Source organism: Gekko japonicus, unplaced genomic scaffold (assembly GCF_001447785.1).
Source record: "Gekko japonicus isolate JY-2015 unplaced genomic scaffold, Gekko_japonicus_V1.1 scaffold4101, whole genome shotgun sequence".
Classification (NCBI taxonomy): domain Eukaryota; kingdom Metazoa; phylum Chordata; class Lepidosauria; order Squamata; family Gekkonidae; genus Gekko; species Gekko japonicus.
The window spans coordinates 71,122-87,116 of record NW_015172139.1 but is presented as its reverse complement, the minus strand read 5'-3'; the positions used below and the strand labels follow the sequence as shown (position 1 = coordinate 87,116).

General features: G+C 55.2%; 1 protein-coding gene across 1 annotated transcript in view; it reads right to left on the bottom strand.

Annotated features, from left to right (window-relative positions):
• PER1 (period circadian clock 1) overlaps positions 1–15,995 on the bottom strand; it is a 27,012-nt gene that overhangs the window by 9,162 nt on the left and 1,855 nt on the right. Inside the window, exons 2-15 of the mRNA XM_015421020.1 lie at positions 13,964–14,118; positions 12,869–12,990; positions 11,443–11,644; positions 10,898–10,955; positions 9,186–9,328; positions 7,539–7,617; positions 6,906–7,012; positions 6,618–6,771; positions 6,081–6,189; positions 5,856–5,987; positions 5,273–5,381; positions 4,349–4,502; positions 3,446–3,573; positions 2,793–2,993 (exon numbers count right to left, since the gene is read on the bottom strand). Coding sequence (XP_015276506.1) covers positions 2,793–2,993; positions 3,446–3,573; positions 4,349–4,502; positions 5,273–5,381; positions 5,856–5,987; positions 6,081–6,189; positions 6,618–6,771; positions 6,906–7,012; positions 7,539–7,617; positions 9,186–9,328; positions 10,898–10,955; positions 11,443–11,644; positions 12,869–12,990; positions 13,964–14,118 — 1,853 coding nt within the window. The remainder of the gene's footprint in view (positions 1–2,792; positions 2,994–3,445; positions 3,574–4,348; positions 4,503–5,272; positions 5,382–5,855; positions 5,988–6,080; positions 6,190–6,617; positions 6,772–6,905; positions 7,013–7,538; positions 7,618–9,185; positions 9,329–10,897; positions 10,956–11,442; positions 11,645–12,868; positions 12,991–13,963; positions 14,119–15,995) is intronic.

Sequence of the window (15,995 nt, the reverse complement as noted above, 5' to 3'; positions counted from 1 at the left end):
AAGAGAACCACCGCCACCCAGAGAAATGGGGAAGCAGGGTTCTGCCAGGGCCGCCCCCTTAGCCCGCTCTGGGGGGGAGGGGGTGAAAACAGACGGGGTCAAGCACACAATAACCCAGGAGGGGCATATCCCCCCGGCCGATGTTGCGCAGGTACAGAGAGTGGGCTGGAGGCACTGCAGGTGGAGGCAGGAGGACACCGCAAAACCCGGAGTGGATTATTATTATTTTTTAAAGGACAGAGGCAGGGGTGGGGAGAAGGAAGCGGAGCTGGTTCTGCCTTGGCACCCCCTTCCCAGATGTCCCTGAGCCGTTCGAAGTAAAAAGTGGAGTGGGGGTGGGGGCGGAAGAGGGAGAATGATTTCGGGGTACTTTCTCGTATCTTCGGGACCCCTGGAAAAGCGATTCCGGGCGAGCGCCCCCAAGACTTTTAAAAGGAACTCAAAAACAGAGGAACAAAGAGGGCGGGCTGGAACGCCGCTGGGATGTACAAGGAGGAGACTCGCGCTCTCTTCGGCCCAAGGGCGGCCCTCTCACTGCGGAGGGGGTGTTCGCCGGAGACGGCCCCTTCAGAGGAAGGCCTGTGGGTCCCTAGCAGCCACAAAACGGGCAGCTGGGGAAGAAGGGAAGGAGGGCAAGCAGCTGATTCGCGCCGCGGCAGGCGGGCACCAAGAGTCAGCCGAACACGCTCAACGGAACTGGCGCCATCCAGCTGCAAATGGGCAGAGGGCCGTTCCTGCACCAGCGGCCGGGATTTGCCACCTCTGGGCCCCAGAATGCTTATAAGGACTGCCGGCGGAAGCCAAGACTTTGGGGCCACACTCTTGGCGTCTCCGGCTGACCCGCTACTGCAGCGAGAAGATGCCTCCGAACACGGGTGTGAGCAATGCTCCCTCTAAGCCGTGTAGTCTTGTGAGCAAAGAGTCTGCTTTGTGAGTGGCAGGAGTCATTTCGTAGAAAAAGAGGTGCAGGAGCTCATTAGCATAACTTGTTTGCATAGGCCACACCCCCTGACATCACCGGATGTTTGTCAGAAGGCAATCTGCTGGCTCCACTGGAAGGTTTTGGATTGCTAGCTATTGTGGGGGGGGGGAGAGAAAGTGCAGATCTGTCTTCACAGAGGAGGGACCCTCGCAGAGGAGGGAGAGCTTGTACCTAAATAAAACCTGGTCTTAAAAGTGCCACTGGACTGTTTTGGGCCGGGGGGCTGGGGGCTCTACAACTCACCCGGCTGCTTCTTGCTCTGACTGAGGGCTGCTGGGAGCAGGGGGCGGGGCTTATTGCATGTGCCCACCCCCTGGGCTCTTTACTGCCGGAGCTTTGCTCCTGTGCGCTCCCGCAGGAAATGACTTCTGGTGAGCGGCATGTATTAAACATACAGTTGAGCCAGCGGATTATCTGACATCAGTGGAAGTAAAAGGGCTCAGGTGAGCCTTCTCCTTAGACAGATGCTCTGCCCTCCCTCCCGCTGTACTCGATGGGAAATAGAAGAACCCTCCTTATGTGGAAAGGCTTTGAGCCTGCCCACTCCGGGAGATAGAGACTATAGAACATATGTTCTCCAAATGCCCACACTGTGAGGTGGCGCGTGGAGAGAGAATCACCCTTCTGATAGGGAAAAACTCGGGTCTGCCGGAAAAAAACTAAACTTGAATTTCTTCTAATTGACAAATATCCCAAGATCACTCATCAAGTAGCTCGGGTTTTGTAAGGTGATATACTCAGGTCACAGAAATTGCTTAGTGGTTCGATGCAAGCGTGACCTACATACTAGTTTTGAACACGTTTTATTAAGAAGTGTTTTTATTTTTATATTAAAAACCCTTCATATTAGCTTTTAATCCTCTGGAATGCATTATCTGTAATTTATATACATATACCTGTATATACATTTACCCAGGGGTACTTCTGGGCAGGAACGCACAGGAACGGAGTTCCGGCTGGCTTCAGAGTTGGCCATGCTAGGCAGGCGGGCGGGCCAGGGGGGCCCCTGGAAGGATCGGGGAAGCATTTAAATGCCTCCCCGTGCCTTCCCCGGCCTGTCCAAAGCCTCGCTTGCCCGGGCTTTCCGCAGCCGCAGGGCACCTAGGCAAGCCAAGGGAAGGCGTGGGGGTGTGGCCTATTATGCCAATGAGTTCCTGCTGGGCTTTTTCTACAAAAAAAAGCCCTGCATATACCTGTATGCGTATCTGCTCCTGCAGAGTGCAGGGGGGTTGGACTAGATGACCTGCAAGGTCCCTTCCAACTCAAACATTCTATGATTCTGCGACTGTAATAGAAATAAACTAAAAAACTACTTTGTGAGCTGCTGGCATTGAAGCGGTGAGCATGCAATTTGGCTGCTGCAGAAATTAGCCTGCTCTGGAGCGCCATCCTTCCCGAGCCAAGACAAAAGCGTGCGAACCGGAGGCTAAGAAACTGTGAGATAGCTCACACTAGCTCAGCTTGGAGGGAACACAGCTCAGGAGCCCCACCCTTCCTGAGCCAAGACAAAAACGTGTGAGCCGGAGGCTAAAGAACTGTGAGCTTGCTCACACTAACTCAGCTCAGAGGGAACACTGGATGAGCGTTCTGCACCGAGGGACGAAGGGGGTCTCCGTTTCCGCCATCGGCTGGGGAAGCAAAAGAGCCAAGCCCCCCACCTTGCGGTGGCCATGGGGGGGGTGAAGCGGTTAGCGGCACCTCCTCTTTGCCCCCCTCTGCTCCGCTCCCCGAGCTTTCCCCGCCTCCCCACGCCCCACCCGCCCCGGTGATTTCCCAAAAAAAAGCCCCCGCGGTTCTCCACCTCCCATACCCATCTCGGGGGGCTTCTTGTCTCCCACGTGGACGATGGTACTGCTGAAGCTACACTGACTGGTCACGGAGACCACGCTCTCGGCTTTGCTAGGCAAGGCCAACGGCGTGAGCGGGCCTCCGACCACGGCAGCTGCTGCCGTCCCCGGCTCTTCCCTCTTGGGCTGGCTCTCTGCGGTCGGCAGCATTTCCTCCGGAGCATCTGTTCAAAGAGACAACGGTGCGTTAGCAAAACGGGGGAAAGGGGCAAACCAGGAGGGTCGAGACGTCCGGGGGGGGGTCCCCTCAAGAGCGCCGACCGGCGAGAAAGGACGTCAAGAGAGCGGAAGACGGGCCCGGCGGGGCCCGGCTCGGCCTGGAGGAAGCGTGAAAAGAGCCAGTCTGGCAGACCGCCAGCATCAAGAGCGTGCCCGGGACGGAGGGGGGAGAGTTCGGCACAGCTAGAGAGACCCCTTCCCGCCGGCTCCCTGCGACAGCCGGAGGCCAGAGAGGAGGAGGAGGAGAGAGAAAGAGAGTGCAGGGCAGCGGGGGCCAGGCATCGACGTGGTTAGTGGCACTGGGGGTGGGCCAGGGAGGGAGGGAACTAAGCCGGGGGGGGAGGGGGAAACGGGGACCTACCACACGGAACAGGTAAGACAAGAGGGGGGGAATCACCTTTGCTCGGACGGTTCCCCTCCTCGCCCACTTTCTGCTTGTCATCGTCGGAATTGGAGGAGGTGGTGTAGGAGGAGGAGCCGCACTTGCGTTTCACGCGGCTGGGGATGTTGCAACTCTCAAGGTACCTGTGTGGGGAAGGAAAGAGCGGAGAGGTTAGAAGGAGGCTGGCTCGTCTGAAGGAGCCTCCCCCGCTACCCTGCATGGTTGGCGCCAGGGTTCCCTCTACGCTGAGTCCGTGTGAGCCCGCTCACAGTTTCTCAGCCTCCGGCCCAGACGTTTTTGCCTTCGCTCGGGAAGGAGGGGGCTCCGGAGCAAACTGGTTTATGCGGCGGCCAAACCGCTGGCTCACAAAGTTGAATTTTTGCTCACAAGAGGGAGCGTTGCAGCCAGTGTTCTCTCCCAGCTGAGTTAGTGTGAGCTAGTTCACAGTATTTTTCGCCTCCGGCTCACACGTTTCTGTCTTCGCTCAGGAAGGACGGCTTCGGAGCAAACTGGCGTATGCCGTAGCCGATAAATCGCCTGCTCACAACTTTAATGCCCGTAGCTCACAAAGTAGAATTTCTGCTCACAAGAAGACTCCGCAGCTTAGCGGGAGCCCTGGTCCTATCTGACAGTCCCGTTTACTGCCTTCCTACTGTCCCCTGACCAATGTTCCCTCTAAGCTATGGAGTCTTGTGAGCAAAAGTTCTACTTTGTGAGCTACTGGCATTCAAGTTGTGAGCGAGCGATTTGGCTGCTGCATCAATTAGTCTGCTCCGGAGCCATCCTGCCTGAGCTAGGACAAAAATCTCTGAGCTGGAGGCTAAAAAACTGCGAGCTAGCTCACACTAACTCAGCTTAGAGGGAACACTGCCCCTGACCAAGACAAGAGTTGTTGGGGGTCCCCCTTTTGAGTCTCACCTGATGATTCCGTCCAGGCAGTTGATCTGCTGGTAGGAGTAATTGGAGGGTTCCTTCCTCACCGACTCCTCGGAGGCGGCCGCCTTCCCAGGCCTCTCCACTTCCCGCAGGGTCTCCATCGGCTGGACGCTACGATCGACTGGGGCTTCAAGGGCTGGAAATGAAGGGGGGGGGGGCACAGAGGTTACGGCTGAGTCTGATGCACCCCCAGAGTCACATGAACGTATGTGAGGCTGCCTTCCACTGGACCAGACTCCATCAAGGTCAGTCTTGTCTGCCCAGACTGGCCGAGGCTCTCCAGGGTCTCAGGCTGAGGTCTTTACATCTCCTCCTGCCTGGCCTGTTTTGCTGGAGATGCCGGGGATTGACCCTGGGGCCTTCTGCGTGCCGAGCAGAGGCTCTGCCACTGAGCCACGGCCCCTCCCGCAGGGAGACTGAGAGAGAAGCTGTCTTCCCAAGCCACACTGACCCCTGGTTCGCCACAACTCGGGTCAGCTGCCCCTCCACAGTCACCGTCCGCTGACTTCACTTACGCTTCACCTTCCGCCCCGATCGGGACCCGACACCACACTGACCCCTGGTTCGCCACAACTCGCTCAGCTGCCCCTCCACAGTCACTGTCTGCTGACTTCACTTACGCTCCACCTTCCGCCCCGATCGGGACCCGACGTGGCTTACGACCTTCTCCTCTCCTCCCCTTTAACCCCACTACAACCACCCCATGTGGCCAGGTTAGGCTGACAGCGTGCGACTGGCCCAAGGCCGCCCGGCCAGCTGCCATCGCAGAGTGGAGATCTGAACCCAGGGTTCGATCCCAGTGATCTCAGCCTGACATGCTAGCCGCTAAGGCGGCCATGGAACTGGGAAAGGAGGGGGGGACACAAAGCACGCCCTCGTCCCACTCGCAGCCCCCCCCCACCTCACCTGCTCGGGTGTGCTTGGCGGATTGGGGCCTGACTCGGGATTCGATGAAGACCTTCTGGCCCTGGTTCTTCACCATGTGCACGTCCTTGCAGATCTCCTGAAAGGTCATCTGAGGTCAAGAAGGGAAGACGCGTCAGAGCCGCCCACCGTCCCCCCAAGCCCCGCCCACCACCTCCAAGCCCTGCCCCTGGCTCCCCAATTCCCGCCTGAGAGAAAGCCTTGCCAGGAAACCCTCCCTGACCAGCTCCACTTCCCTTTCTAGGTCGTTCCGGGATCCACAGGGCATCCTTTCCAGACGCTCCCCTTCCCCTAACTCCCTGGATCTCTTCAGGGAGGGAATCCCCAAGGGACATGGGTGCCGGAGCCCAAGAGGGTTGCTCTGCACGTGCACACACACACCCCAGCCCCCCATCGACTGCTGCTACTTTAAAAAATCACACTTCTGCAGCAAATGACTAAGCAGGCTTTGCTTCCTTGATCCCCACAACACCGTCCCTGCAACGGCATGCCTTACGAGACGGGCCTCCCGCTCCCCAAACGCCCAGGGGAGACGTCTGCAACCGGGCCGGGCTCCCGCACTCACCGGCCGCACGGCCTGCGCCTCCTCGTTGGGGAGGCCGTTGCTGTCGCTGGAGGAGGCGATGCTCAGGAACTGCTCGTGGGAGGCGTTGCTGCCGATGCTGCAGAGCCCCGTGGATCCGTTGCTGTGCACCGGCTGCGGAGGGGAGAGGGGCGTGAGAACCCACCGTGGGGGGGGAAAGAAGGGGGCGCGAGGGCAACGGGAAGGGGAGAGGCTGCCGCTGCTCACCTGCAGGAGGAGCCGGTGGATCTGCTCAGACAGCTGCTGGATGTTGTGCTCGACGGGCCTCCCCTTCTGCGTTTTGGGGGGCGTGAAGACGTCCTCGTTGAGGGGACCCCTGGGGAGAGCGGAAGGTGGGAGGGTCAGAGGAAGTCTCGAGGCCGCGAGCCCCACCATCCGACGACGCCCTGAGCGAAGGAGGAGGACTTCCCTGCGTCTGACCCACCCTTCTGCTTCGGCGGTAGCCAAATCGCTTGCTCACAACTTTAATGCCAGAAGCTCACAAAGCAGAATTTTTGCTCACAGGACTCCACGACTTAGAGGGAACATTGCCTGTGAGGTAGGCGGGGCTGAGAGAGCTCTCGAGAAACTGCCCTTGAGAGAACAGCTCGGAGAGAACTTGTGACTGACCCAAAGTCATGCCAGCAGCTGCATGTGGAGGAGTGGGGACTCAGACCTGGTTCTCCCGCCCTCCTAACCGCTGCACCAAACTGTCTCCCCCCGCCCCCCCAAAAAAACAAACCCCCTCCAAAATCAGCCACTCACGTCCGGACTTTGTGCCTCCCCATGATGAAGGAGACCTTGCGGCTCCAGGGGTTGACGAAGCTGGACCAGCTGGTGTCGATGGTGACGTACTCGCCGTTGCGGGCGCAGAAGCGGATGGGCGAGTGGTCGAAGGGCTGCCCGGCGTACTGCAGGACTGGAGAAGAGGAAGGGGGTCAGAGGGGGGCCGCGGACACCCCCACCCGGCCCTCATGGGGTCCGAGAGCTTCCGGCCAGGGCCGTGGCGGATCGGACTCCCCCAGCTGCTCTTTGCCTTGACGGGGGACTCACCTTTCTTGTGCATGGCCAGCATCAGCGGCCGATCCTCCGGGTGCAGGTAGAAGAGGACCGGGGTTCCGATCAGGTCCTGGGGGAGGTAGCCCAGCAGAGGGGCAGCCCTGAAACGGAAGCACAGGCCAGCGATCAACAAAGGGACGCACACAGAGCTCGGAGCCACCCTCGGACTCCGTACATGTTTATCTGCTTCACTGACACCCCACCTTCCTCCCCAACGGGGGCCTAACGTGGCTTACGTAACGCCCTTCTCCTCCATTTTATCCTCACAACAACCCTGTGAGGTAGGCGAGGCCAAGAGGGTGTGACTGGCCCAAAGTCACCCAGCCAGCTTCTCCTGCTAGAGCGGGGAATCAAACCCGACTCTCCCAGGTCCTAGTCCGGCGCTCCAATCGCTACACCGCGCTGGCTCTCTCAGTGGAGCAATTCTCCCAACCGTCCAATTGCAGCACACACACCCTTGTAGGCGTGGAGTTGCGGATTGGACAAGAGAAAAGGCCTGCGCCAAATCACAGCTCTCTTAGTGGAGCAATTCTCCCAACTGTCCAATAGGAGCACACCCTGGAGGAGACGCCCCTCCTTCCAACCCCCTCCCCGCACCCTTATCTAGCCTTCCTCTAGGTGCCTTACCGTTCATCCACGTCCTGGAATAAGCAACTGGGGGTATGTCTGGTGGTGAAGATTCTCTTATCTGGAGGGATTCTGGGTGCTTGAGGGGGGGGGGAGAAAACGCAGGACACGGTTAGAACAGGCCCTTCTGAAAATGACGGGCATTCTCCTCCATCAGAGATAACCCGGCACTGTCCTATGAACAGCAGTGCTCTCCCTGAAGCAAGAAACTCTTTTGGTCAGGGAGAAAAGCACCACCAGGAGAAGAAAAGACCTGTGGGCATGTTCCCTCTAAGCTGAGTTAGTGTGAGCCAGCTCACAGTTTTTTAGCCTCCGGCTCACACATTTTCGTCTTGGCTCAGGAAGGATGGGGCTCCAGAGAAAACGAATTGCGGCGGCGGCGGCCAAATCGCTGGCTCACAGCTTTAACGCCGGCAGCTCACAAAGTGGAATTTTTGCTCACAAGACTCCACAGCATTGCCTGTGGGACCCCGCCCAGTGTGGGAAAGGCTCAGACAAAGGGAGCTTTGTCCACAAGGGCGAGGGCCTTCTCAGGCGTGGCTCCCGTCCTGTGGAGCCTCGTGGGACCTCCCCCTAGGTTCCACAGGGCAGGCAAGGCGGCTCTTTTCCGGGCGGCCTTTGGGTGACCGTGGTCTGCCAGGCAAGCTGACATGCTTCAGCTGGGTCCTCACCATCCACGCATCCTACCCTGCTTGACAGTGGATAGAGCTTTAACGGGGACAGCTTTATAACCGTTTTATATTTTGAAGATTATTTATTGCATCTCTGTGTTGCTTTTATCGGCCAATCTTATATGCTGTTGGCCGCCCCGTATCTCATCCGGGGGAGCGGGAGACAACTTCGATAAACAAATAAATAAGCTTCGACTCTCCCCTCCCCCCCAAAAAAAATCTTATTGGTATCTTCCTGGACTTGAATCTAGCTATTAAAAAAAAAAAAGATATGAGCAATGCGCCCTCGAAGCCATGGAGTCTTGTGAGCAAAAATCCTACTTTGTGAGCTGCTGGCATGAAAGTTGGGAGCGAGCGATTGGGCTGCTGCATCGACTCCTCTGCTCTGGAGCCCCATCCTTTGTGACCTAAGGCAAAAATGTGTGAGCCGGAGGCTAGAAAACGGTGAGCTATCTCACGCTAACTCAGCTTAGAGGGAACCCTGGAGATGGGGTGCCGGTCAGTGTAGTCTGTGAAGCCAGGATGTTTACTGACACGGCTTAAACCTACCCTCTCCTGCCCCCGTGTGGTCAGTAGGGATGTGCATTTCGGGATCCCGAACCGAAAAAAAAGCCGAAAATAACGATTTTCGGCTTTTTTCGGCTTACGACCCAAAGAGTATCGGGCCCAACGGGGACTTCCAATTGATTGAAAGAACTGGGGAAGACTCCTGACCGGTTAGACGTGATTGCTCCTATACTGAATGGACTCCCTGCAAGTCACAGAGGGCTAGCACTGACTCCGAGACACCGAAAGGATCTATCAATTGATTGCTTGTTGATGATTTTAAAGGAGGAATACGACTCCAGAGCTAGTCCGGATGTTTTGTCTAATGAGGTGTCTGTTCTGAGTTTGAAACATGTGCGCTGAGGGGGCGGTGGATTCCCGCAGGCAGGACTCCCCTCCCCCCCACTTCCGCCCCCGCCTCCTTCCTTACCTTCGTAACCCGAGTGGATGCGTTCGGCGATCAGCAGGCAGCAGGGCTGTCCTTCGGCGTTATCCGAGTCGCGCACTTTGGTCAGGTACGGCGTGAGACGGAAGGGGTAGTAGCGCAGCTCCCGCCCGCTCTCGTGGCCTCCGCTGAGAAACAAATGCCTGCAATAAGACCAGAGGCCAGAGGAGACCAGGACGACCAAGGAGGAGGGAGCAGAACAACCCCGCCCAACTTCCCTCAACCACCATCCCCCCACCACCGCCACCAACAGAGCACCACCGCCACCTACAGAGCACCACCGCCACCTACCCCGAGCACTACCCAGGAAGGTCTCTCCCACCTTCTCACTCACAGGGCAGGAGGAAGGGTCCACTAGGTCTACCCACTAGGACAGCTGCTCTCTGGACCTTTGCACTAAACTCAACATTTATTCTCCTTCTGGAACTTTTAAGCAGGCAGGCAGGCAGGCACACACCTCGTCCTGTCCTTGGTTAGCTGACCCCCACAACAACCCTGCAACGGTAAACTGTCACAGGCGGACAAACTGCGGCAGAGAACACGCACCTGGCTCCGGGACACCCACCCATGCCTTCACACGGTCCGAAACCTGAACTGAGGGCCGACACTGTTTGCATTTCTAAGCCCTGTTTTGACCAAGCTGTTCTCTCGAGGTAGTTTATAAAACAAATAAGTAGCTTCGCTAAGGGCTACTGAGAAAAGGAAGAAGAGGAGGAGATTGGATTTATACCCTGCCCTTCACTACCCAGAGGAGTCTCAGAGTGGCTCACAATCTCCTTTCCCTTCCCCCTCCCCACAACAGGCACCCTGTGAGGTCGGCGGAGCTGAGAGAGCTCTTTCGAGAACTGCCCTTGAGAGAGCAGCTCTGGCAGAACTATGGCTTGCCCAAGTTCATCCAGCCAAGTGCAAGTGGAGGAGTGGGTGAATCAAACCCGGTTCTCCCTGATTAGAGCCCACGCACTTAATCACTACACCAAACTGACTCAAGAGGAGAAGAGGAGATTGGATTTATACCCCACCCTTCACTACCCAAGGGAGTCTCAGAGCGGCTGACAAACTCCTTTCCCTTCCCCTCCCCACAACAGACACCCTGTAAGGTAGGCGGGGCTGAGAGAGCTCTGACAGGAACTGCTCTGTTTCGAGAACAGGTCAGAACTACGGCTTGCCCAAGGTCATCCAACCAGGTGCACGTGGAGGAGTGGGGAATCAAACCCGGTTCTCCCAGATTAGAGTCTGCGCACTTAACCACTGCACCAAACTGGCTCTTGGCCGACGGACTGGCCTACCTAGCCCAGACAGACAGATAACATGAAAGGGTGTGTGTGTGTGGACACGGAATACACGGGGTCATGCACAACACTTTGCTGCAGGGCCAAGCAGTTTCAAAATGCATTACTCTCAAAACACCGTTGTGTATGGAAATAACCTCACGCACCTCCACCAGGCCAGAATCCCGCACCGCCTCCCTCTTCCCTCACCGATGGCCCGTGCATATTGTTCTCGCCATGTACACCTTAATTCTGAAAGCACGTGTGAAGCGAGAGACCGGGCAGAGAGGCAGCCCTGGCAGCAAAACTCCCCCGACCCAAAGCAAACCGTTGCCGAACGCCAACACAGACTGGTTCCCCCCCGCCTCCCCGAAATGTCTTCTACCTACCCCCCCTGCACCTCGGGGTCCATCCCAAGACGGAACTCACCTGATTCGGCAGAACACCGATTTCTCTTGGGTGTAATCCATGGTGGCGGCGGCAGCATCTAGAGAGAGAGAGAAGAATTCACGCAAAGGTTAGCAATGAACGGGGCCTGTGCTTGAAATAGATGCTTTCCCCACTTCTTCGTTCGATCCCAACTTTTAGCTACTTGAGAAGCCAAACGGCGCTCTAGAAGACCTCGGACGACAAGGCAGGGGCTTAGCCGTAGAGTGGACTCCACGCCAAGAAGAAGAAGAAGAGGAGGAGGAGATTGGATTTATACCCTGCCCTTCACTACCCAAGGGAGTCTCAGAGCGGCTTACAATCTCCTTTCCCTCCCCCCAACAGACACCCTGTGAGGCAGGTGGGGCTGAGAGAGCTCCGAGAGAACAGCTCCGACAGAACTTGTGACTGACCCAAGGTCACACCAGCAGGTGCATTTGGAGGAGTGGGGGCTCAAACCCGGTTCTCCCAGATTAGAGTCCACCGCTCTTATCCCCTGCACCAAACTGGCTCTCTTTTGCCGCCCTCTGGGCACAGGCAGCGCTTACTGGCAGAGGTGCAGACGCTCCAGGAGGGCAAGTGGTACGGCGCGGTGGACCCGTAGAAGATGCTGACGTCCTGCGGCGCCAGGAACTCGGCGAACTTGGCCCCCTTGAAGACGTCCCTCTTGCAGCGCAGGATGAAGGCGGCCTGGTCTGAGATGTAGGCGATCTTCCCCGTGATGAAGGAGACGGCGACGGAGAAGGTGTCCTTTGAGAGCAAGAGACGACAGCTAGTGTTGGGGGGGGGGGAAGCCGCCGGGCAGCAGACTGGCAAGAGAAGTCGAGGGGCCACAGCGGCCGAGACGACGGCAGAAAAGGGGACCCGCGGGACCGCGGACCCGGCCCCTCGCATCAGCAGCTCTCTCTTTTCCCTATTGCTCGGGAGACTCCAGATGCGCCTGGCTAGCTGCTGCTGAAGGTGGGATGCCAGATGACAAAGCCCTGGGAGTCAGCCGGCACGGCACTCCTGCTGTTCTTAGCAGGGACCCAGCACCAGGAGCCTAAGCCAGCAGCACCCCATTGGCCTGTGAGAGCAGCTGACTCACGGCCACCCCTCAAGGGGCCGTTCCCGGCAAGGGACGTTCAGCCGTGCTCTGCTGCTGCCTGCCCCTGTGTAGTGGCCCTGGGATTCCTTGGAGGTCTGCCAACGGCTCCCTCTAACCTGCGGAGTCTTGTGAGCAAGAATCCCACTTTGTGAGCTCCTGGCATGAAGGTTGCGAGCGGGCCATTTGGCTACTGCATATATTAGTCTGCTCTGGAGCCCTCCTTCCTGAGCTGAGACAGAAATGTGTGAGCCGGAGGCTAAAAAAAACTGCGAGTTAGCTCACACTAACTCAGCTTAGAGGGATTTGGCTGCTGCATAAATTAGTCTGCTCTGGAGCCTCCTGAGCTGAGACAAAAATGTGTGAGCTGGAGGCTAAAGAACTGCGAGCTGGTTCACACTAACTCAGCATAGAGGGATTTGGCTGCTGCATAAATTAGTTTCCTCTGGAGCCCTCTTTCCTGAGCTGAGACAGAAATGTGTGAGCCGGAGGCTAAAAAAAACTGAGCTAGCTCACACAAACTCAGCTTAGAGGGATTTGGCTGCTGCATAAATTAGTCTGCTCTGGAGCCCTCCTTCCTGAGCTGAGACAAAAAATGTGTGCGCCGGAGGCTAAAAAAACCTGCGAGCTAGCTCACACTAACTCAGGTTAGAGGGAACACTGGCTGGTCTCCCATCCAAATACTAACCAGGGCTGAGCCTGCTTAGCTTCTGAGATCGGAGGGGATCAGGCTCGCCTGGGCCCGTGAGGCCCGTGATGAAAACAACTGGGCAGGGACACTCCCAAGTCCACCGGCCACCTTTGCGGGTCCTGGGGCCCCTTTGACAAGAGTCGAGATCTGCCAGCTAAGCGCGGAAAAGGGCTCCTGGGGAGTTAATGGGAACACTCACGGGGTTTTTCAGGGTGTACTCCGAGGTGATGTTCTCCAGCTCCTCGATGGTGTATGTGGACATGTCCAGGCTACAGGGCTGGCTGTCGTCAATGGTCCATTGCTGGTAATAATCTTGGCTGGCTGAAATGCAGAGGGGGAGGAAGAGGAGGCGATCAAACCGAGGCTCCGGAAAAGATCCCCGTGCCGCTGGGGCTCCAGATCGCGTCTTGACAGACCATTACTCAGAGGAAGAGATGGGATTTACACCCCGCCCTTCACTACCTGAAGGAGTCTCAGAGCAGCTTTTCAATCTCCTTTCCCTTCCCCTCCCCGCAACAGACGCCCTGTGAGGTAGGCGGGGCTGAGAGAGCTCTTTCCAGAACTGCTTTTTCAAGGACAGCTCTGAGCAGAACTATGGCTTACCCAAGGTCATCCAGCAGCTGCAAGTGGAGGAGCGGGGACTCAAACCCGGTTCTCCCAGATTAGAGTCCGCGCTCCTAACAACTACACTAAACTGGCTCTTGTAACTGACCCAAAGTCACACCAGCAGCTGCATGTGGAGGAGCGGGGACTCAACCCCGGTTCTCCCAGATTAGAGTCCGCACTCCTAACCACTACGCCAAACTGGCTCTTGCAGGGAGACCCAAATTGCAAGGAGAAAACAAAAATGCTTTTTGTGACGGAAAACCCACCAGGCCCGCCCCAGTGGGAAGTGCTTTGGCTCGAACCCGCCCACTGAAATGAGTGCACTCTGTCCCGTTCACGTTAATGGGGCTGAGCACAAGTAGGCCCCGCCCAGGTTCTTCTGGGCCTACACTTGTGGTAGAGTTTCTGGCTCACAGGCATGGCTCTTCTTGTAGCGGGAACTCCTTTGCATATTAGGCAACACCCCCCCTAATGTAGCCAATCCTCCAGGAGCTTACAGAGCTCTTCTTACAGGGGCTGCTGTAAGCTCTTGGAGGATTGGCTACATTAGGGGTGTGTCACCTAATAGGCAAAGGAGTCCCTGCTACAGAAAGAGCCCTGCAGGGCATGGCCCCTTTCTGAGGTTTCATGAGCGCCTGGGGTTACCGCTGCTGGAGATGCGCATCTAGAGGCAGGCGACGGAGCCTACCTTGGACCTGCTTCACACAGGACAAGGCGTACTGCAGGGTGGCCAGGGTCCCCGACTTCCCCTTGCTACGCTTCTCGGAGGGCAGCCGGATCTTCATCTCCTTCAGCGCCTTCATCAGCTCCTTCTGGGTCTTCACCCGCGCCGACTGTTCACTACTGCAGGGGCACAAAGGTCGGGAGGAAAAGAAAATTGTAACAGCGGGCCAAGACCCTCTGAGGCTTCTGCCAAAGTTAACCTGAACGGACTACAGCTCTTTCCCACCCATACACTTTCCCCTCCCCCGCGGAAGGTATGCAACTCAAAATGACTACTTTTTTAAAAAAGAGAAAAAAAATCAAGTGGAAATATCCATTTTGATTCATTGATCTTAACACAAAATAATCCCATGAAGGTTTCCGACTTTTCCCAGCTCATTTTCTGCTCCACCTGATAAGAATCCTCCACTTTCTCTAAACGGTACGTCTTCCCACTATGCCAAAAAACTAAGTGCAGAAAACAGACTTCCTCTTTCAAGCACCTGTATCCCAAATCATTTCAACTGGAAGTCCCTTTCCTTTGCCTCCCCCCACCTTTAAGCAGGGAAAGATCTCTCAAAGCTTTTAACTGTGAAACAGCCTAGACGGCTTGTCTCCGAAATCAGGTACTCAACGGTCCAAGATAAAGACCGAAATAATAACAATATCGTTATGAGGTGACTTATAGTCTGCCTTTCTCTTGCTGAGACTCAAGGTGGATTACCTACAAACGGTACGTCTTCCCACTATGCCAAAAAACTAAGTGCAGAAAACAGATTTCCTCTTTCAAAGGCCTGGTATTTTTTTCGCGTGTCAAGCACCTGTATCCCAAATCATTTCAACGGGAAGTCCCTTTCTTTGTGTATAATAGCCTTTGCCTCCTCCCACCTTTAAACAGGGAAAGATCTCTCAAAGCTTTTACAGCCTAGACAGCTTGTCTCCGAAATCAGGTGCTCAACGGTCCAAGATCAAGACGGAAATAATAATATTGTTATGAGGTGACTTATAGTCTGCCTTTCTCTTGCTGAGACTCAAGGTGGATTACATACAAACAGCAGAAGAGCCCTGCTGGTTGGGACCACTACTCACAACAATTTAAGGAAACAGGTGAATTAGTGTAGACCATATGTAACTTAACATCAAACAAAACTCCAAAGTGTTTCAATTCTTAAGCTATTCTTATTATTTAAATATACTATTCAAAATACGCTGTTCAAAACAGTTAGCACACAGACAGGTTAAGAATCTGAGGGAAATACTATTCAAAACGTGCTGTTCAAAACAGTTCGCATACAGACAGGTTAAGAATCTGAGGGAAACGTTACAATCCCAAAATACACTACACAATTCCAAAGTGGAGGAAAAAAACGTCACGATTCCAAATTCGCCTGGAAAAGTACAAATTCTTAATGTCCATAAAGCAAGCAAGACCAGTCCTTAAAACTTGAGGCAAACAAAAGGACTGGTCTTACTTGAGGCAAACAAAAGGACTGGTCTTACTGGCTTTATGGACATTAAGAATTTGTACTTTTCAGTCCAGTTTGGAATTGTGAAGTTTTTTTCCTCCACTGTGTCGTCTATTTTGGGATTGTAACGTTTCCCTCAGATTCTTAACCTGTCTGTATCCTAACCGTTTTGAACAGCGTATTTTGAATAGTATATTTGAATAATAAGAATAGCTTAAGAACTGAAACGCTTTGGAGCTTTGTTTGATGTTATGTATAGAATCTGACCACCAGTCAATCGAGTCCAGCATCCTGCCTCACAGAGTGGCCAACCGGTTCTTGAGTTCCCTTTCCCCCACCCAGAAAAAAGGGAAACAGAGATAATAATATGATAAGAAATTGCCATCTCGGATTTTTATCTACACTGAAATTTCTATTCGGTTGTAAATGAATTTTAATGTTTTGCATTTTATGACGTTGTGTCCTGTATATCGCCCAGAGCCTGGCGTAAGCTGGGATAGGGCGATTAACAAATCTAATAAATAATAATAATAATAGTAATAATAATAATAA